Here is a 22697-nt window from a genome sequence, read left to right as displayed (position 1 = left end):
TATATGCAATTATCCGTTGAAATATTAAAAATACAAAACAGTTCTGCTCAATATGTAGCTCTTCAAAAAGAGGAGTTATGATTGAAAACATACAAGATTTAAATCTTCCTTAATATCTTCTGTGATGTGACGTGACAAATTACGGATGATGAGAAGCAATACTGACTCCACTTTTATACACTGGCGTGGTCCGATTCACAGCTGCACCCATAAGAGCTTTTGATGGCCAAGCATGAATGGGACATATACGTTTGTTCTTCAAAAATAGATTTTTTTAATTTGGATTTCTGAGTTGATGATATTTGCTACAATTCTCACACCTTATTATTAATTTAAAATTGACATATATTGTTTTAATTTATAGTTTTAGCCATTTTTTATAAATGTATGGTGTAGTTATGTTCTTGGATTTAAAGTTATATACTCTTGAAAACAGATAATTTTGCAGATTTGGCCCATTTTTAACACTCAGTGTTAGATATGGACCAATTCAAGAGCTTTTGATGGCCAAGCATGAATGGGACATATACGTTTGTTCTTCAAAAATAGATTTTTTTACTGGATTTCTGAGTTGATGATATTTGCTACAGAAACAATGGAGGAAATTCTCCAAATTAAATACAAATCGCAATTAAAAACTATTAATTTTCCCTTAATTTTGCGGATACAAGGGTTTAAAGGGTAGGTTATCGTATTTTATTTTTAAATAATGTTGATATCTCATGTAAGAAACTGTAAACTACAATGTAGGTTTAAATAATGTTGATATCTCATGTAAGAAACTGTAAACGGATGTAGGTTCCCCTCCCAAATGATTTTTAAAAAAAAATATTTTGATATCTGTGTTCCTTTGTACTGTAGAGCAAGATGATTCTAGTTTCAGCATTAGTCAGCGTATTCATATCTTCCTGTGAGTTCACTTTCACTTCAGCTTGGACAAAAAACCTGTAAAAGAACAGTTATTTAATCTTTTTCCTTAAGAAAAACAAGGATGATTGTGATTTTTTATAAATGTTATTATACAAGTATGATTCTTCAAACAATATCCGTTAGGTATGTAGAAATTCCAAATTGTGGTCTGCTTTTTTTTGTGCTTTCAATATTAACTGAGATATTCTGAAATCCGTTTAGATTTCAAAATCTTTTATAAAAAACAAATTTTGAGAAAACAATAAAGGCAAGCTACAATTTGAAAATAACATTACTAGAGGTGCATTTTGATCTTTATATGTTCAAGAATTTTATTTATAAATTCGTTTTGCAAAGGATCAATGCCACAAATCATTTCAAAGATCGAAGGTGATCTTAAAACCTAGCCTCCTAGTTTACATACTTGAAGATAATCTTGTCCCTGAAGTGCAACCTTGTCCCTGACCTCATAGATAAAATTTCTTGAAGTTCATCTTGTCCCTGAAGTACACTACCTTGTCCCTGACCTCCTAGATGTACTTACTTGAAGATAATCTTGTCCCTGAAGTACACCACTTTGTCTCTGACCTCCTAGATGTACTTACTTGAAGATAATCTTGTCCCTGAAGTACACCACATTGTCCCTGACCTCCTAGATGTACTTACTTGAAGAAAATCTTGTCCCTGAAGTACACCACCTTGTCCCTTACCTCCTAGATGTACTTACTTGAAGTTTATCCTGTATCTAAAGTACACCACATTGTCTATGACTTCTTAGGTGTACTTACTTTGTCCTTAAAGTACACCACCTTGTCCATGAGTATGACCTCCTAGATGTACTTACTTGAAGTTCATCTTGTCCCTGAAGTACACTACCTTGTCCTTGACCTCCTAGATGTACTTACTTGAAGTTCATCTTGACCTTGAAGAACACCACATTGTCCCTGACCTCCTAGATGTACTTACTTGAAGTTCATCTTGTCCCTGAAGTACACCACCTTGTCCCTGACAGCTTGGATGAAATCATCATGACCAGCTATATCAGATGTGACTACTGAGAACTGTTGCCAATTATACCTGCAACATGTGATCATTAATCAATTAAACTGTGGGATTTCCACCATCAATATAAGTAAACAAGGACATGGACAACAATAGATATTTTCTTGTACCAGCTTCCATCCATAAAGAACGCATGTAACATAGTAGCATATCTGCTGAACTTTATACTGCAAAAACTCATAATCTCATCCACCATTAAATATCAGTACCAGTACATGATGCATACTATTCATTCATTCATTTATTCATATATTTATTCAACTACGAGAATATACAAATAAAAAACCACTATTTAATACGTAGTTTGGACCCGCCTAATCAGAGTTAGTTGTTTTGATTGGTTGGCCCATTATAAGCGAATAAGAATTGTAAATAAATAGATGGATGTACACTGTACAGTGTACATTTTAAACAAAACAATAATGATAAATCATGATAAAGGTAAGGAGGGGGTAAAAAAGTATTAGGGAAAGGGTGCAGGTGCTCAGCGGAAGAGTTGTAACAGAGGTTAACATATATTATTATAATCATGTTTATGAACTACAGGATGAAGAATCTTAGGGTAACATATATTATTATAATCATGTTTATGAACTACAGGATGAAGAATCTTAGGGTAACATATATTATTATAATCATGTTTATGAACTACAGGATGAAGAATCTTAAGGTAACATAAATTATCATAATCATGTTTATGAAATACAGGGTGAAGAATCTTAGGGCCTCGATCTAATTGATTCTGACATAGTGCTCTTTAACCAAACATGTAAACCAATCTGATTTTGGAAATATAACATCTTATCTTTGTGTACCAACAGAATGATTTTCAGCAAGCTTATCATGTTATCTAAGGATTTTATTACTAAGCTTTATCGGTTGGACAATGTTATATTTTTTAGGGTTGCATTTACTTTTAAATACTAGACAACTTGGCTTGTTCAGAAAACTTAGTAAAAACTGAAATACATCTTTATAATTAGAAAACAGGATTGCGGTTTAAACTGACCTAATTAGAAGTGCAAGCATGGCTTCGACTTGATGTTCAAGACTTGGTGCAAGCTGAACCCTGAGCCGGGATTGGGACTGAAATAAAGAAAAAATGCTAGAGCACATTCTTTTGTCTTTCTTACAACATTAATCACAAACTTAAATCATAAAAAAATTTGTGTTTAAAATTGCAGTGTTTTTTGTGCATGCATGCTACATTTATCGAAGGTCTACTAGATGGCATGCTGGAGGACGTGCATCTCTGGCATGCATTTACTCTGCATTCTATTTTCGAAATTTATTCTAAACAAAACCTTTTTGTTTACACCATTTAATCCCAGTCTTTGAGGTGAATTGGCATTTCTAATTCTTCTATTTATAATTCTTTTACAAAATAAACAGAACCAATTAGCTCGCAAACTCAACTTGATATTAAATATACAATACAAGACTTCCAGGGCGCTTCGCGCCCATCTTCTATTTGAATTGTGTACATTTTTTCTATAAATTCATTGTAAAACAGAAACAAAAAGTTTGCGAATTTTATGAAAAAAATGTCATTGATTTTCAAAATACACTGAAAATATAATTTTATTGATGTAAAATTGTTAAAGTTTAGAACATCTATAACCATCCATGGGGTCATGTGAGTCCCGTACTAAATTTTGGCCCGATCAGTTCAGCCGTTTTGACGTTTATTGGATACATACAGACAAAAACACAGACAAGTAAGGTATAGATTTAATATTTGCTAAAAAATGTGCATGCAGAAAGCAGATTGTGGATTTTGATTCTAAAGAACTTTTATATTTATTCAACCTGCTTCATTTCAACTTATACAAAGGTGATATGACTGAGCAGGACACAATTTACCTTCAAAACATGATTCAGAAACACAAAAATTCAAATAATTGAAAGAAAAAAATCATTTGTAATTATATCATTAGATTTAAAGAGTTAAACAATTATTACAAATAAGGCAAAGAAAATAGTGTTTAAGAAAATGAACATTTTGTTTTCCGATCTATTTTTACAAAGTTTTCAAAGAGAAAAGTTTGTAGGACTCCTACTGAAGCGGAGAAAAGTTCCTAATTGTTGAAAACACAATTGAGCGGTAATTCAATCGGAACATTGAACATGCTCGCTTTTTACAGATTGGAAGGGCAATATCTTTTTACAGATTGGAAGGGCAATATTTTTTTACAGATTGAAAGGGCAATATCTTTTTACAGATTGGAACGGCAATATCTTTTTAGAGATTGGAAGGGCAATATCTTTTTACAGATTGGAAGGGCAATATCTTTTTACAGATTGGAAGGGCAATATCTTTTTACAGATTGAAAGGGCAATCTCTTTTTACAGATTGAAAGGGCAATATCTTTTTACAGATTGGAAGGGCAATATCTCTTTACAGATTGGGAGGCCAACATCTTTTTACAGATTGGAAGGCCAGTATCTTTTTACAGATTGGAAGGCCAATATCTTTTTACAGATTAGAAGGGCAATATCTTTTTACAGATTGGAAGGCCAGTATCTTTTTACAGATTGGAAGGCCAGTATCTTTTTACAGATTGGGAGGGCAATATCTTTTTACAGATTGGAAGGCCAGTATCTTTTTACAGATTGGAAGGGCAATATCTTTTTCACAGATTGGAAGGGCAATATCTTTTTACAGATTGGAAGGGCAATATCTTTTCACGGATTGAAATCAATATCTTTTTACAGATCGGAAGGGTAATGTCTTTTTACAGATTGGGAGGGCAATATCTTTTTACAGATTGGAAGGGCAATATCTTTTTACAGATTGGGAGGCCAACATCTTTTTACAGATTGGAAGGCCAGTATGTTTTTACAGATTGGAAGGCCAATATCTTTTTACAGATTTGAAGGGCAATATCTTTTTACAGATTGGAAGGCCAGTATCTTTTTACAGATTGGAAGGCCAGTATCTTTTTTCAGATTGGAAGGCCAGTATCTTTTTAAAGATTGGAAGACCAGTATCTTTTTACAGATTGGAAGGCCAGTATCTTTTTACAGATTGGAAGGCCAGTATCTTTTTACAGATTGGGAGGCCAGTATCTTTTTACAGATTGGAAGGCCATTATCTTTTTACAGATTGGAAGGGTAATGTCTTTTTACAGATTGGGAGGGCAATATCTTTTTACAGATTGGAAGGGCAATATCTTTTTACAGATTGGAAGGGCAATATCTTTTTACAGATTGGAAGGGCAATATCTTTTTACAAATTGGGAGGCCAATATCTTTTTACAGCTTGGAAGGGTAATATCTTTTACAGATTGGAAGGCCAGTATCTTTTTACAGTTTGGAAGGCCAGTATCTTTTTACAGATTAGAAGGCCAATATCTGAGCATGAAACTTTTGAATTCTGTGACTTTAGCTCTCAAGCACTCAAGCAGTTTCTTTACTCCCAACAGTACTCTACATGTTCATAGGTCAAGTCACCTCAAATGTTCTATGTGGTTTGAGAAATTTCCCTGCTTTAAGGCAGAAACCCCCTCTGAACAATAATATTTCCTCATTTTATTCCAAGTTCTGTTACTTACTGAAACTAGGCGCTATTTCATAAAACTGTTTTATGTCATCTATTAAAGGACAGAAATCAAAGTAAGTTTACATCAGCGTCCATGGTTGGTTTAGGCCTTACTGAAGCTATACTCAGGATCCAGGCATACATATGTGCGTGCGCGTAGTAATTTGAAATGTACATATTCTATATAGTAAAATGGGAATAGATCAAATGCCTAATTTCAAAACACAAATGGTCAGTAGTAAGCTCCCAAAATAAATCCTTAAAGAATATTAATCGCTTTACTCCAGATACTAAAAGTAAGAGCAAAGATGCATTTCATAAAGTGTGCTGACTAATAGGCTATAGAGCCCCTTACATCTCCTCTCTAGAAGGCTGAGTACACATGTGTGCTGGGTTCTGATTGGCCATAGAGCCCCTTACATCTCCTCTCAAGTTGGCTGAGTACATATGTGTGCCGGGTTCTGATTGGCTATAGAGCCCCTTACATCTCCTCTCAAGTTGGCTGAGTACATATGTGTGCCGGGTTCTGATTGGCTATAGAGCCCCTTACATCTCCTCTCTAGTTGGCTGAGTACATATGTATGCTGGGTTCTGATTAGCTATAGAGCCCCTTACATCTCCTCTCAAGTTGGCTGAGTACATATGTTTGCCGGATCTGATTGGTTATAGAGCCCCTTACATCTCCTCTCAAGTTGGCTGAGTACATATGTATGCCGGGTTCTGATTGGCTATAGAGCCCCTTACATCTCCTCTCTAGTTGGCTGAGTACATATGTGTGCCGGATCTGATTGGTTATAGAGTATGTTTGTTATCGTAGCTGTCATTGCTTCAATTAAAAGGATCTGAATGATGATGATAAACAAGTAATAATTTAAATATCGAGATTAGATTTTATTTCTTTTTCTTTTTGTATATCAAAGAAAACATTTACCTAATAACCCTTATTTTCTACTCAAGATCCATCATTTTATTATTAAAAAGATAATTGGGTTGTTTAAGACAACATTTGAAACAAATTACCCAGAAAATGTCATGATAAACATTAGAAGGAAACCGTAAAGTTTGTTTACAGTAATTTGTCATCCAGACGTTGAAGCCTCTTGAAGGTATTGAGTCTTATTTACTCTAACACTACACATTTTTAACATTATAACCTTAATATTTTTATTGTTTAGACACAGTAATTAAAAAAATGTCATGTGTAACATGTAATTTTTTGTCAAAAACTTAAAATTTTTTAAACCTCTCTACACTGTAAATATTAAAACGTAATTCAAAAATAAGAATTTTTGGATAAGAGAACTACAGAACCTTTTTTTTATAAATTAGCCCTAATTTATTAATAATTTGAAAACTGAGGAAATAAAAAAAACTTATTTTATTATTTTATATAAGAAAAATTGAATGGAGAACAATGGTATATATACCAACCGAACCTTTAAAGTTGGCAGTATAATTCAATGAGCTGGCCTTGAAAAATTGGGCCTGCATGAGCATGCATTGCAATCCTATACCTTTACTAACTTTACTCTAAAGCCTATTTCTAGCCCTCAGTCTAAACAAAGATTTAGACCCCCCAGACTTGACAGAGCTAAACAACTTCCTGATTAATTCTTTTCATATAATTTTAGAAACTTCACAAAAGACGCACAAAGACACAAAAGACACACAAAGACACAAAAGTTGCACTTGTGTCACCTTGCGAAAATTAAGAAAGACTACAGTAGTACACACAAATGATTTATTGTATTATTGTACTATTGTACATGCGTTTGGTTGTACTTTTACAACACTGTACATTTGATAATCCTGGAGGTCAAGTACAATAATAATATAAAACATTTATAAAAAACAAGAACATAATTTTTCAAGATTTCAGAAAGATTGAAAAAAATCGAGAGTTTGAAGTTTACAGGAGCATTAGTTTCCTCCACACTGGAGCGGATGAAAATTATTTCCATCTAATGTTATCGATGCTAACTGGAGGGAAGGTAATTAACACGGAGAACACTAACTGCACATTCTGCTCCATATTTCAATCACTTGAAAAAAACCTATTTGTTTAGGTAATATAAAAAATTTAGCCAAACTTGGACCTGGACTCACGAAATATCTTTATTTCAAGCCAAGAATTGTTTTGTCATGAAACGTAAAAAATGTTCGCCATGATGTTTGATGAAATAAATTGGATATATTATTTATAAGATGATAAACAATCACAGAATTTTCACTTTTTCAATTTGAGACATCGGGATATTATAAAATGTAGTAAATCTGTGATCATTTATCCTCTTCGATCGGGGAGAGAACACAACATGTAGATATAAAAATACACAGTTCAAAAAGTCAGATTAAATTTCTCAAAGGTGGGAGAAGGGCAATATCTTTTTACAGATTGGAANCCCCCCTTTCCCCTTCTCCAGTACCTGTTCTGTTCATAAACAAATGGAAAAAATTCCAGAAGGTTTATTAAAAATAAGGGTACAAAGATTTATAATAACAAATTTTTTCGTCGCAAAAATTTAAGCAAGCATTTTTACATCAATACATTTTAGAAATTTTAATTTGGAAAGGAGTTCACACAAAGTAAATGTTTTTTATTTTGGTCTAAAAATGAATAGGAATTAATAAACTGGTTTCCAGTTTTCGAGAAACCACTATTTTGACTTCCATGAACTTAAAATTTTTTAAAAATGTTACAAAAAGTCCAAAAATATCCAATTACTTTTAGATTAAATATTATAAAGTTTAATTAAAATTTTTGCGAAAATAAGGTAAAAAGAGTTTCAATACTTTTGCAGATTTAGAATCACGCAAAGTTCGTTTGAAACCCTGGATTGAACAACATTTATGCCAGGTAAAGTCCTGTATTTTAAAATTGCCCCAGGGTATTTCTTGTTTAATTTACATAAACAGTTTTTTTCTGACTTTTTGGGACATCAATAGTATCGTCCTATACTCACTTGATCCTGTGTTTAGAGAGAAAAAAAATAAAAAAGTATAGTAAACTAAGTTCCAGTAAAAATCTTCAAACTTCCCTAGCTCTAAAATACTTAAATATTACGTTTTAAATATTTGAATCTCAACCCAATTTAAAGATTTAAAGAAAGATTTAAATAGCTTATCTTTTGAAAAAATTTAAGAAATGTAAAATTATTGTAATACACAAAAACGTTTTTGTTTGTTTTAATTTTGGATACTGATCATTATCTTTACATTTTACCCCACATATACAATCATTAAACCTAAAAGTATTTGTACAGTATTCACACTAAACATTCCTCCTACAGGGTTACCCACATAGGATTAAACTTTTATGAACACCTAAAGCTCTTCTAACAGAACAATCGTTACGATTGAATCCGATGTTCCGGCTTAAATGTAGTCATTTTATGGTGAATTTAGTCATGGTCTTCAACTACAGAAAACCATGAATTTAAGAAAAAAGGTTAAACAAATTCCCTATTTTCATCTCCTCAGTCTCAACCTTTATGAGTAATCCTGTAGAGCTTGAAGCTTGCATTTTTATATTTATAAAACCAAGCGTTATCTAACTATAATTCGGCAATCATTCAAGCAAAATTCAATTTCCACACAATTTTTTATTGCATTTAAAGAGATTGGTACACCTTTTTTATGTTAAAAATTATTTTTTTTAGCGTTATATTAATTTTGGTTGTTTCTAAAATAATATTTAAGCTGAAGAATCCAGCGTTGCCCATGGAAAAAAATTTGACTTTCATAAATATCAAAAAATGTCGAACATTTTTTTTCGGTTTTTCGGCCACCCATGAGCGTCCACAAAAAATTTCAGCCCGTTCGGTGCAGCGGTTTGGCCGGCTATAGGCAACATATATCCCAAGTAACAAAAGTGAGGAATTTCCCCAGATTCTCCAACCGTGGTGACTTTCTTTAAGGAATTTCCGAGGAATTTCTCGAGAATCATTTCCTGTAACTGATTCCTCGGAAATTCTCGAGAAATTCTGATTTTTGTGGGATCACAGTTTTGAGACTCAGTTTCGAGAAATTTCTGAGAAATTCTCCGGAATTTTTCCCCGAAAAATTCCTCAGAATTTCTCCAGAAATATTCTCTGGAAATTCCTGAGAAATTCTTAGGACTTTGTCACCATGTTTGCGGATTTTTCGGGGAATAAATTAAGAGAATTAGTTTCGAGAAATTCCTGGGAATTTCTCCGAAATTTCACCCCAAGAAATTCCTGAGAAATTCTCTGGAATGCTTCTCCGGAAATTCCTGAGAAATTCTTAAAACTTGGTCACCATATTTAAGGATTTTAAGAGGAATTTATTAAGAGAATTAATTTCGAGAAATTCCTGGGAATTTCTCCGGAATTTCACACCAAGAAATTTCTGAGAAATTCTCTGGAATGCTTCTCTGGAAATTCCTGAGAAATTCTTAAAACTTGGTCACCAAGTTTACGGATTTTTCGGGAATTAGATAAGAGAATAAGTTTCGAGAAATTCCTGAGAATTTCTCAGGAATTTTTCTCAAGAAATTCCTTAGAATTTTCAAGTTCCGTTTTTCACCAATAGGTGTCTCTGAGGTTCTCTTCTTTTATGCACTGCTCAAACTAAATCTTTTTTTTTCGCATCCTTATGGATAAAAAATGATAATTTACTTCAGAACCATCTTTTAAATAAATATTTAAAAATTTTAAAACATTTTTTTTGATTTTTTCTTCACAATTCATTTGTCTGAATAAAAAAATACACGAAAACTTCAGTAAGATGAAAAACGGCTATAACATTCTGACATAAGAAGATGGTTATACTTCTAAAAAGTTGGAAGGGCAATATAGTTGTTAAGTTATTCACTACTTTTGTTAGTGAATATTTCAAGATATTCCTGAGGAACTCTTGAGAAAATCTTGGGAATAGTTCCAGGGAAATTCCCAGGAATTGGTTCTGAAAGACCTTTTTGCTACAAATTGTCTCTGGTTTTTCTGAAGAATTGGTAACAAGAAATTCCCTAGAATTGGTTACAAGAAATTCCTTGGAATGGGTTACAAGAAATTCCTCGGACCTGGTTCCTGGGAATGGGTTACGAGAAATTCCTGGGAAAAGCTGTCGACATTTTGACCGGATTTTCCTGTGAAAGATTCATGGGAATTTCCGCGGATTCCCAGGAAAGATTCCTGGGAATTTCCGCGGCTTTTCCGCAAAATTGTTACTTGGGATGCATTTAAAATTTTCAAGTTAAATTTGTAATACACTCTCTCTTAAATTTTACACATATGGCATGTTTTTTAAGCCAAACTTATCAAAAGCTAACCTAAGTAATATTTTGTAAATAACAAAGCTGCGTTCCAATCTCTTTAATATACATGCAAATCAGGCAAATTTTATTATTTTTTTGATAATTTATAAATCTGATAAAAGTGATCTTGATTGTAAGACATTCTTTGAAATAGTTCAATAATGTTTATAACTCTTAGTTACGGAATCTGTAAAAACTTTTAAATTAATTTTTAAAATAATCTTTCAGAATTTCAGGAAAAATGTTTTACGACAGCCATTTTTCGATTTTCATCTTTTATTGGTGATCATAAAATTAAAGGTTATTTCTACAGGTTTTTAGCTGTACTTTTTCAAACTTCAACGAAACTATTTGATAAAAGATAAAATTAAATAAAAAACTTTTATAAAAATCTAAGAAGTCGGGGATCTTTGTTTAATTCAATAAGATGGAAACAAAAAAAAAGTTAAAAACAATTCTTTAGAAAATATTTATTTAAAATCAAATGTTTCTATAAAACTTTAAGAATTAGAAACATTTCTAAAATAGTTTCTTTTTGTTGTTCAAAAACAAATAATATCGTAGAATTTTGAAAATAATGAAATCAGACAAGAATAGAAATGATTTACAATAATATTATTTGTCATTGTATCTTCCAATGAGTTAAACATTCGAACCATCAAATCAATTAATAAATAAACACATATGTTTTAATTAGTATAACAAAATTAAGAAGATAATAGCTTTTAGTGAATGCATGGTAACATGGTATTCATAATATATAAATATAAGATTAGATAAATAAAGAATACTATTATTGATGACACAGGGTTACCCACAAAGGATTGAGCCTTAATCCCTTTTCTTAATTTCAGAGAGACCCACCCTGGCTCCTTTATCATTTATCATTTAGTAAACCACAAAAACACTTAATTAAAGGCAGACATTAAAAACCAAGCTTTTACTCTTCACATTTTAATAGTTTTAGCTTTTACTGTCTCATTCTTTGTGGGCAATCCTGTAGAAAAGAGAATTAAACTGATGGATAATAGCAGTAGTAAAGACTAGTAAATATAAATATTAAAGGGACTGTAATCGTAATTTCAAGTGACCCTCCATGCAAAGATAGCAATGCTCGATTTACAACGGTAGTATCAAAAGCTATGACTGGTCAAGTATGCATTAGATATCCATATTTTAGTTTCTTTAAACTATTTACTTTAATTCGTGAGTTCTCTAATAAAGTGACTTTCTTATTTCTTATAGTTTAACTTTCCGGGTACCGTTGTGCATGCAGGATCACTAGAAATTATGTTTATTATGTTTACAATCCCTTTAATTCTAAAAATAATAATAGCAATATCAGAATATAAATGTAGATGAATATAAAGATTTGAATACCTGAAGTCCTGAATTATCAGCGTTCCAAGCTATCACTGGAATTCCGAGATATCCTTTATCAAGTTTTAATTATTTAGAGAAATCTTCGTAGCAAGTATCAAAGATCATATAAGTTAAAGGGAGTGTTCGCGAAAAATGATCACTACTAATCTTACTTCTATTTGTTGCGTCTATAAGGAGAAAATTGTTAAAAACGACTTTTTCCAAAGAGCGTAGCGTCCATACAAATTCGGAAAGTTGCAAAATTCAACCCGGATCGTAATATTATCAATTTAATTCCAAACAAATCATTCAGATATTACAAACAATAGTCATCGATTATTTTTCGACGCATTCGTATATTGTTAATACTTTTTAAATTTTTTTTTAATAATATTTCAAACATTCCTGGAAAATATGAAAATGTCGTCTTCGTTATAAAATCCGCGAAACAGGAATAAATGTTTTTAAAAGTAACTCACAGATCATAAAAAATAAAATTTGTTGCAACTTTCTGCATTTGTATGGACGTGTTCTTCGATATGAGTCGTTTTTAACAACAGATAGAAGTAAGATTAGTAGCAATCAAAAGCGCTTATTTTTTCGCGAACACTTCCTTCAATGCAAAGCTATTTACAGACCTACAACTGCGATGAATTTATCAAATTACAGGACAAAAAAAAACTAATACTAAAACCCAACAGCTGACTCAAATAGTTTTAAACTGATGCTTTTACAATCCTTTGTCAATGAAATCACTTTTATTTACAAACAAATCTTTTTTAAATTACCACCCCTTCCTCAAACCTTACGCACACTTTCACCCTAAAATATTTTAAATTACCACCCCTTCCCCAAACCTTACGCACACTTTCACCCTAAAATATTTTAAATTAACCTTACGCACACTTTCACCCTAAAATATTTTAAATTACCACCCCTTCCCCAAACCTTACGCACACTTTCACCCTAAAATATTTTAAATTACCACCCCTTCCCCAAACCTTACGCACACTTTCACCCTAAAATATTTTAAATTATAAGGTAGTGCACATGAATTTCACCAGAACGGGATCATTCATTTGGCGTACCGTCCCGTTTGCCTTATATAGTCTGTATTTGTACTGTACTGCTTGCCCTGGTTAGTTGAAATTCGGGCCGGTACATGAAATGAACTGGAATGCAATGTGAGTGTGTCCTACAAAACATTATATTGAATATGCATCTAATGATTCAATCATATACCGTAATTAAAACTGCTTAGAACTGATCATAAAGATAATGAGTTTCTTTGCAACCCTATGGTGCATCATTTGATATTTTAAACTTGAACTATTTGATGTAACAAAATTCCAGTTTGCAATTTTAAAGGTTTATAATAGATTTGGTTGAAAAGTAATTGAGATTTAGGTTTGTTTAAAAAAGTTGAGTTCCTTTGTTTCCCCAAATAAAATTCAGTTAAATGTTAAGATAGGTGTGTTCAATTTCGTGTCTAAACAATTTTCATGTTTTGTGGGACACCCTGTATTTGAGAGAGAGCTCTAAGTACATGGATCAGAAAGTGATGGATTGAGGGAATTCAAAACTTACTTATTATTCAAATCTAACACAGATCTATTCCGATTCTAAAATGGAGGCTTGGGTCGGTTTTTGTTAAATTTTAGAAGAGGACTGTAAAAATATTCCATGTTTTTTCTTCAAAATAAAAAAAATAAAATATAAAACTGTCAATTTTTCGACTTTCTTAAAATTTAGACATATACTGTCTGAATGCCAACTATTTTCAAATACCAAACTAAATCTTTGCTTGACCAACTTGATGATTGAACTCTCCAACCCTAGTTTCACTCTAACTTATTTAAACAACGTCATTTTTGCCAAAATATATTTCGTTTAATACACCAACAACAACTTCAGATGGCTGATTGTAAGATTGGTCGTTTACAGTTTTTTGGAAAACATTTTCAAAAAGATTTGGCACTCACTCCATCAAAGTGAACTTTTAGAAAGGGAAAGAGAGCCATTATTAAAGTGTCTGTAGACGTATATTTGTGAGTGTCTGGTCCGATTTATAAAGTAACCTTTATACTTTTGTCCGTTTATATCCTCATTCTTATAGGTGAAAACTAAGTACTGAAAAACTTGAGGTTACGTGTATACTCGTGGATGCATGGCACTAAATCAGCTTTTTATTTGCATCATCATTCATCAGCCAAAGGTTAAATAAAGGTCGTTGAAAATCGGATTTAGAGTGACCCTCATCAAATGGAGGGTCACTCTAAATTTTCATCGACAATCCCTTTAAAACTATTTTCTGTATAGGTATCAAAAATCCATACTTTATGACTAATTTCTGTATATGTATGAAAAATTCATACTTTATGACTAATTTCTGTACATGTATGAAAAATTCACCTGCTAACTGCAAAAAATATTGACTGGCAGCGGTAGAACGACCGAACATTTCACTAAAAAGAAATGAAAATGTTTTTGTTTTTGCTTTGGTCAACTTTAGGTCGAAATTAGTTAATAGATGGACTATAAAAGATATAGAAGATATAGAAATATACTGCCTACTACACTTGAGAAGTAGTTTAACCATCATTACCTCGTTCAACTACTTCTAGCTATTCATTAATTTCCACCTCCGATCTTCAATAATCTAATTTTTGTTGCGTATTTTTTTGAAAATTTGCACATTAGTTATGCTATGAACCAAGACTGGTTTCAAAATTGTAATTTTGATTTTAATTGCTGAATTAATTGAATTGATTAGATATTTTCAAAACAATTTCTTTTACGTTTATTTTGCTGCAATCTTTCTATCATATATTATATCTTATTTAGCTTTTCTGTTTCGCTTGTCTTTATCCAATAAACGTGAAAACGACGAAAAACGATTTTTTTGTGACAACTGACATAACCAGAGGAAAGGTTTATGAAAGGTCAAATTTTGCCCTGAACAAATGTCGACGTTTTTATAAATTGCACCAAACAGAAATTTTTTGTGAACGTAGAAAAACTGGTCACATGAAACGCAATAATGTAAATCCAACCTGTTGGTCATATAGATGATGGCAGTCACATTATTCTCAAGAAAGGTTTCACACAAGTTCTCCAATATCACTGAAATAAGATTTTGTTATTTTTGACAGATTTTGAATGGTAGATAAAAGTATGTCTGAATATATTCCGATTCAAACATGAGACAGGATGTTACATTACTTTTTACGGATGTAAGGTGTGTAAGTTTTACGTGAGGTAGCCTTTTCTAAACATTTATAAGACAATTATTAAAGGATTAGATAAGCATAAGTTGAGGTAACTATTACAAAGAAGAGGCATCCGAATGTACGATTCACAATGGTACCATTTAAACCTGTATCTGAGGAACAACTTTTCTTAGCTTTTAATTCTGAAAATATTGTTTATTGTTAATCGGACGTGCCTCTCTGTAAATAAGGGTCACATTAAATTACGTCTCTGATCCATTTCAACAATTAAATTATCACATTGTATTCCCATACCCATAAAGCAGGGTTTAAGAAATATAGTAGAAATAGGGCTTCCACCTGAATTGAGCAATACAAAAAAATGTAACAAGTACAACACTCAGCAGTAATATGAATATTACATAAATATATTATATAAATACGAACTTATAAATTATGTATAAATATCTTTAATTTGAATAAATCCCACAACTTTTTAGAAAACTAAATTTTATGGCAACAATAGTACGTTTTAGAAGTGAGACAGATCTTTTAAATTTATAATCCCCCCCCCCCCTCTACCCACTGAAAAGGCTGAGTAAATACCAATACTATCTTTGCGAACCACTGCTGCTGCAAGCTCTCACGAAAAAAACGATAAACAAGTGCTCTTTACAGGTCTGACATGTACAATGTCCTCCTTTTCCAACTAAATTCTTTCTTTTTATGTTTTTTATATTCCTTTTATATTCATTGCTTACTTAGTTCCATCAATCTGACTTACTACAAAGACTCCATCAACTTATTAAATTTTAATTGAATTATCTATCTATCTATCTATCTTTCTATCTATCTATCTATCTATTTATGAATCCATCCAGAAAACCCAGCTTTGCTTGGAACTAATTCTTCCCTATTATTGTCAACTTGGGAACCCGTCTTTGCCTGGAGACTAAGTTTTTTCATGAGTATGATCGGATATCTAAACAAACAAACAAACACCAATGCACAGATTACTACTTTATATGAATAGATTCCTTTGCGAAAACCCAAATCATTTAATCTATATAATAAAACAAGACATTCGTGTATATATGCTGGACTGATTGGGCTGAATGTTTTTTTATGGACACTTATGGGTGGCCGTGGGAGTGTTATAGGCTTAAAAAATCGACATTTTTTTCGACATTTTTTTCATTTTTTTTATTCCATGGGCATCGCCGGGCCCTTCAGCTAGTCTTACATGAAGTGCTTTAATAGAATAAGGTGAACAGAAATATTGCTTAGAACTCACTTCAATTGAAGATGTTTGATCTTAGAACTATTTATACCCTCCAATAGTTCTAGAAATATTCATGTACTTTTCATCTTTAAGGGGACTGTAAGCGTAATTTCAAATTATCCTCCAATAAAAGATTGATAAGGGTAAGAAATATATAAACCAGGAATCGACATAGCTCATGCGTCAAATCTGTGTACTGGAGTGTGTGGAGATCAAAACAAAGAATTCAGGGGCAATGCATCACTTTTAAGGAAAAGGGCCCAAGGGTTGAAATAAGAATATATTGTTATTGTATTTTCCATATTGACCATAAAGACAAAAATTATAAGTATTCGCTCTAACTTGATTTTTTAACTTGTCTTTTGTTGGACTGTAATATCACATCAGAGCTTCAGTCCCCTTAAACTTCTGTGGGGACAATGGTATTGTTTACATTCCTCCCACAGTGTACAGTACATAATATTCGTATATCTAAGTTGGGGGTTCCTGTATATAGTTCCTTGAATTATGGTATCCCTCAAAACCTTTATCGGATTAAGAACGGGAAGATATTGTTGGCTTTAAAGGTTAAAAAGAGATAAATTCTGATAATTCTTATCTGTTTTTCTTCAGTCAAAATGCGCAAATCACTTTGAAGAGAAACCACAATTGAAAGCAATCAGTTTTTTTAATTATTAAAATGGATATCCAATACTGACATTATCAGACCAAGCTTTTAAATTGTGGTTAGCTTGACATTATGGTTACAGTCCCTCTTAATATTCATGCACATTCATTTCGAGCTCAGTAATCTTGTTTTTTAAATTACCTGTTGGACTTGGGTTAACACTCATCATTGAGAAATGTATTTGTCTATCATCTAGGTGGTAATCATTAAGAAACCTAGAACATGAAATGTATCTGTTTATCATCTAGGTGGTAATCATCAAGAAACCTAAAACATGAAATGTATCTGTCTATCATCTAGGTGGTAATCATTAAGAAACCTAGAACATGAAATGTATTTGTTTATCATCTAGGTGGTAATCATCAAGAAACCTAGAACATGAAATGTATTTTTTTATCATCTAGGTGGTATAATCATTAAGAAACCTAGAACATGAAATGTATCTGTCTATCATCTAGGTGGTAATCATTAAGAAACCGAGAACATGAAATGTATTTGTTTATCATCTAGGTGGTAATCATTAAGAAAACTAGAACATGAAATGTATTTGTTTATCATCTAAGTGGTAATCATTAAGAAACCTAAAACATGAAATGTATTTGTTTATCATCTAGGTGGTAATCATCAAGAAACCTAGAACATGAAATGTATTTGTTTATCATCAAAGTGGTAATCATTAAGAAACCTAAAACATGAAATGTATCTGTCTATCATCTAGGTGGTAATCATCAAGAAACCTAGAACATGAAATGTATCTGTCTATCATCTAGGTAGTAATCATCAAGAAAACTGAAACATGAAATGTATCTGTCTATCATCTAGGTGGTAATCATTAAGAAACCGAGAACATGAAATGTATTTGTTTATCATCTAGGTGGTAATCATTAAGAAACCTAGAACATGAAATGTATTTGTCTATCATCTAGGTGGTAATCATTAAGAAACCTACAACAGGAAATGTATCTGTCTATCCTCTAGTTGATAATCATCAAGAAACCTACAACATGTAATGTATTTGTCTATCTTCTAGGTGGTAATCATTAAGAAACCTACAACATGAAATGTATCTGTCTATCTTCTAGGTGATAATCATCAAAAAACCTACAACATGAAATGTATTTGTCTATCATCTAGGTGGTAATCATCAAGAAACCTAGAACATGAAACGTATTTGTCTATCATCTCAGTGGTAATCATCAAGAAACCTAGAACATGAAATGTATTTGCCTATCATCTAGGTGGTAATCATCAAGAAACCTAGAACATGAAATGTATTTGTCTATCTTCTAGGTGGTAATCATCAAGAAACCTACAACATGAAATGTATCTGTCTATCTTCTAGGTGATAATCATCAAGAAACCTACAACATGAAATGTATTTGTCTATCATCTAAGTGGTAATCATCAAGAAACCTAGAACATGAAATGTATTTGTCTATCATCTAAGTGGTAATCATTAAGAAACCAGAAACATGAAATGTATTTGTCTATTATCTAGGTGGTAGGTAATCATCAAGAAACCTAGAACATGAAATGTATTTGTCTATCATCTAAGTGGTAATCATCAAGAAACCTAGAACATGAAATGTATTTGTCTATTATCTAGGTGGTATAATCATCAAGAAACCCAGAACATGAAATTTATTTGGCTATCATCTAGATGGTAATCATTAAGAAATCTAGAACATGAAATGTATCACCAATTTACTAAGAGAACACAAATATAAGTCCCCCCTCTCCCACTTCCCTACTTTCCTCCTCCTTCCTATCCTTCCTCCCCCTCCCCTTAACCTCGCCCTGAGCCCAAAAACTATCCTTTTTTAATTTGTGGCTCTGAGTTATTAAATAGTATCGGATGAAACCAGGTTAAAATGATCCTTTGATATATGTTCAATAGGCTTGCAGACTTTTTATACAAAACCCCTTATAATAATTCTTGAGCCAATCGGTCAATGGGGAGTTATGATTGGTCATCATAAAAAAAACATAAATTACTACTTAACACAAATAAAAATAAATAGATTTTATTTTTATACAATGTTTCGTAAGAAAGATTCGACATGAAATATCTTGGCGGATTTAGTATTAGAAAAACAGGAAACACAGTAGTTTTACCTGAATGCAGGTCGTCTTTTATTCTTGACCAGGTCAACCGCTTCGATTACTGCAGCCCTGAAAATTAAAGTTAGTGCACTAAACTACTGAACTATACTAAACTTCTAAACTATTTACTTTACTCCAAATATAAAATAAACTACTAAATCACTAAACTATATAAACTTAACTAATGAAGATAAAATAAACTACTTATAACTACTAAACAAACTAAATTACTAAACTTGTAAACTATCAGAATACTAAATTACAACTAAACTACTAAACTACTAAACCACTAAACTACTAAACTGCCAAACTACTAAACTACTAAACTACTAAATTACTAAACTACTAAACTACTAAACTACTAACCTACTAACCTACTAACCTACTAACCTACTAACCTACTAAACTACTAAACCACTAAGTTACTCAACTACTAAAGATGCTACTTTAATCGACTATAAAAAGTACTTAAAGCTAATGAACTAGATAATCAACTTAAATACTTAAACTCTTAACTTTCAACTTCTTTTCTAAAAAATATATATATACATATATTGGCCAAATCTACAAGATTTATTGTTAAACTTCCTTCCCGCTCAATGAAGGACACAGAAATAAATCTAAGGGGGGTGGGGGCAATTTTTTTTGCCCCCTCACCCCTAGGAATTTGAACTGTAAATTCAAAACATTTGGCTTCTCGGATTCTTTAAAGGTACAGTCCAATTACCTTACAATTACTACTTTATCTCTCCTTTAAACAAAACTAGCAGTAAAAACAGCAAACTATTTTTTTTATGTTTTTTACTCTTCAGTTTCAGATTTTAAAAGTGTGATAGCTCTGATTTCTAAGAGGGGACCACTCCCCCCCCCTTTACAGGTCAAGGGGGGCACTTAGGTAAAGTTCAAAATATGCAAGTAACTAAAGCTTAGACATACAAAGCTACAGGTTGTCCAACGAAACATGATAGTATAGCAAGACAATTAGAAAGCCGTCTTTGATCATAGGATTTATTTAAGACATTCAGTCGTCAACCTTCTTTTACTTGAATAATTCTTGAAGACAATAACCATAAAATTCTCCGACTACTGGAATTTCCAAAATGTGGTCTGGTTTTTTTTGTGCTGTGAATATTACCGGAGTTATTGAGAATTTTGATCAGATTTCAATTTTATTAAATAAAACCAAAACTGTCGAAATCTGAAGAAAATTAATGATACAGGGTGTCCCACGAAACATGACATTTAATAAATAGTTATTTATAGTTAAACAAATCTTTTGCTTAATTATATTTTACTTTGAAATCAATTTTAATATAACATGACTCCCTTATAATATTTTTATTGATCTTAGGTATCAAACAACTGAACAAATAATGGAAAAAGACATTCTAAACTATTCACCAACTGTCATGTTTCGTGGGACACCCTGTATCTCCGGTAATATTGAGACTACAATAAAGGCAGATCAAGTTAATTTTGGAAATGCCAAGACTAAAGGTATTTTGGGACTTTTAACTCTAGAATTTTACTATAAAAATTTTGTTCTGGAATAAATGCCGTAAATTATTTAAAAGATCAAAAACTACATTCAGTCATCTTGCTATTGTCATGTTTCGTAGGACAACCTGTAGCTGGAAAAATATAAAATTATTTCTTAAAAAACGTATTTTTAAGTGACCCTCTATGCATGAAGATGACAATGCTCGATTTACTTGCCCATTTCTTGAATATCAGAAAGAATGGAGAAATTATCAGATTTAAACACTTTTTGTGTTTGAACAACGACGGTATCTATCACATTTTTGATTAGATTAAGGTTTCAGAGGCATCATTGTTAATCTCGCATTGTCATCTTTGCATGGATTTTCACTCAAAATTACGTTGCTTACAGTCCTTTAAGTAAAATGGGTCTTTGTGCACTGCACAATTACTTTTTAATGTTCATTTGACTTGTTAAAATCGTAACTTGAGTCTACGAGGAGTCGTTTTGTTTTCAGACTTTTATGGGTTTTAAATTAGATTCATAAATAATAACATATATTATCTACCTGTATTAGATTCATATATAATAACATATATTATCTACCTGTATTAGATTCATATATAATAAGATAAATTATCTACCTGTATTAGATTCATAAATAGTAAGATATATTATCTACCTGTATTAGATTCATATATAATAAGATATATTATCTACCTGTATTAGATTCATAAATAATAAGATATATTATCTACCTGTATTAGATTCATAAATAATAAGATATATTATCTACCTGTATTAGATTCATATATAATAAGATATATTATCTACCTGTATTAGATTCATATATAGTAAGATATATTATCTACCTGTATTAGATTCATATATAATACGATATATTATCTACCTGTATTAGATTCATATATAATAAGATATATTATCTACCTGTATTAGATTCATATATAATAAGATATATTATCTACCTGTATTGCTTCTCTTTGAAGACTGACTGTGGAAGAATAAGACCAAGGTTTAATGTCGGTTTGTTAATATTTCCGATTGTATTCCGCCCTTTTCCACGTCCAAAATTATCATTAGAACTACAGCAGAACAGAACAACATTATTAGTATTATGCGAAACTGAATTTGAATTACAAAAAAAGATGCGTGATTTCTTAAAAATTTGTGTAACATTTTTCAAATCGTATTAAAAAATAGCTGTTTTCGCATTCTTGCAATACAGTGCAGTTGGGAAATTGCTTTTGAAAAATGTCTTTGGGAACGGATTTCAAAGAAAAACAGTTTTTAAGACATTTTAAAAACAGTAATTTTATCAAATGTATCTTAGAGCTTAATAACAGTACACTGTACAGTTTTTTTTTATTTTAGAAGCATTTTTATAATCATTGCTTTATTATTATTTCTATTGTTTGCTTTCCTAATGTCAAGTCCACTAACAGGAAGGAGAATCAGACTAAATAAACTAAAAATCATAATTTCTGAAAAGAAAGTCATTAAAAAAACAAACATTAGATACTACGGTACCCATACAATCTCAATTCACAACGGTCCCCATACAATCTCAATTCACAACGGTACCCATACAATCTCAATTCCAATCAAACCGCAGTTGCAATCAAACTTCTATTGCGATCAAACTTGTTGTAATTTGTAATGAAACCATTTTAATCAAACCTTATGTACTTAAAACTTACTTACATTCAAAACTTACTTACAATCAAAACTTATTTACAATCAAAACTAGCTTTCAATCAAATCTAACTTTCAATCAAAACTTACTTAC

The 22697-nt window shown here is 31.6% G+C and overlaps 1 protein-coding gene across 2 annotated transcripts in view; it reads right to left on the bottom strand.

Moving 5' to 3' along the window:
* Nucleotides 1–22388, bottom strand: part of LOC111699855 (glutamate receptor ionotropic, NMDA 2B) — a 99902-nt gene extending 77514 nt beyond the window's left edge. The window contains exons 1-11 of one of the 2 annotated variants that reach the window (XM_023470609.1): nt 22332–22388; nt 21877–21993; nt 19423–19479; nt 17449–17522; nt 15203–15272; nt 14562–14614; nt 12168–12220; nt 8476–8481; nt 2981–3057; nt 1876–1986; nt 849–945 (exon numbers count right to left, since the gene is read on the bottom strand). In XM_023470609.1, the coding sequence (XP_023326377.1) occupies nt 849–945; nt 1876–1986; nt 2981–3057; nt 8476–8481; nt 12168–12220; nt 14562–14614; nt 15203–15272; nt 17449–17522; nt 19423–19479; nt 21877–21993; nt 22332–22387 (771 nt within the window). In that variant the 5' untranslated portion in view covers nt 22388. The remainder of the gene's footprint in view (nt 1–848; nt 946–1875; nt 1987–2980; nt 3058–8475; nt 8482–12167; nt 12221–14561; nt 14615–15202; nt 15273–17448; nt 17523–19422; nt 19480–21876; nt 21994–22331) is intronic. The other variant, XM_023470610.1, reaches the window with a different exon arrangement.
* Nucleotides 22389–22697: the final 309 nt, after the last annotated feature.

The sequence above is a fragment of the Eurytemora carolleeae genome, unplaced genomic scaffold, assembly GCF_000591075.1.
Source record: "Eurytemora carolleeae unplaced genomic scaffold, Eaff_2.0 scaffold381, whole genome shotgun sequence".
NCBI classification, from domain to species: Eukaryota; Metazoa; Arthropoda; class Copepoda; order Calanoida; family Temoridae; genus Eurytemora; species Eurytemora carolleeae.
Note: the sequence above shows the minus strand (reverse complement) of the source record. Positions and strands in the feature narration are given on the sequence as shown.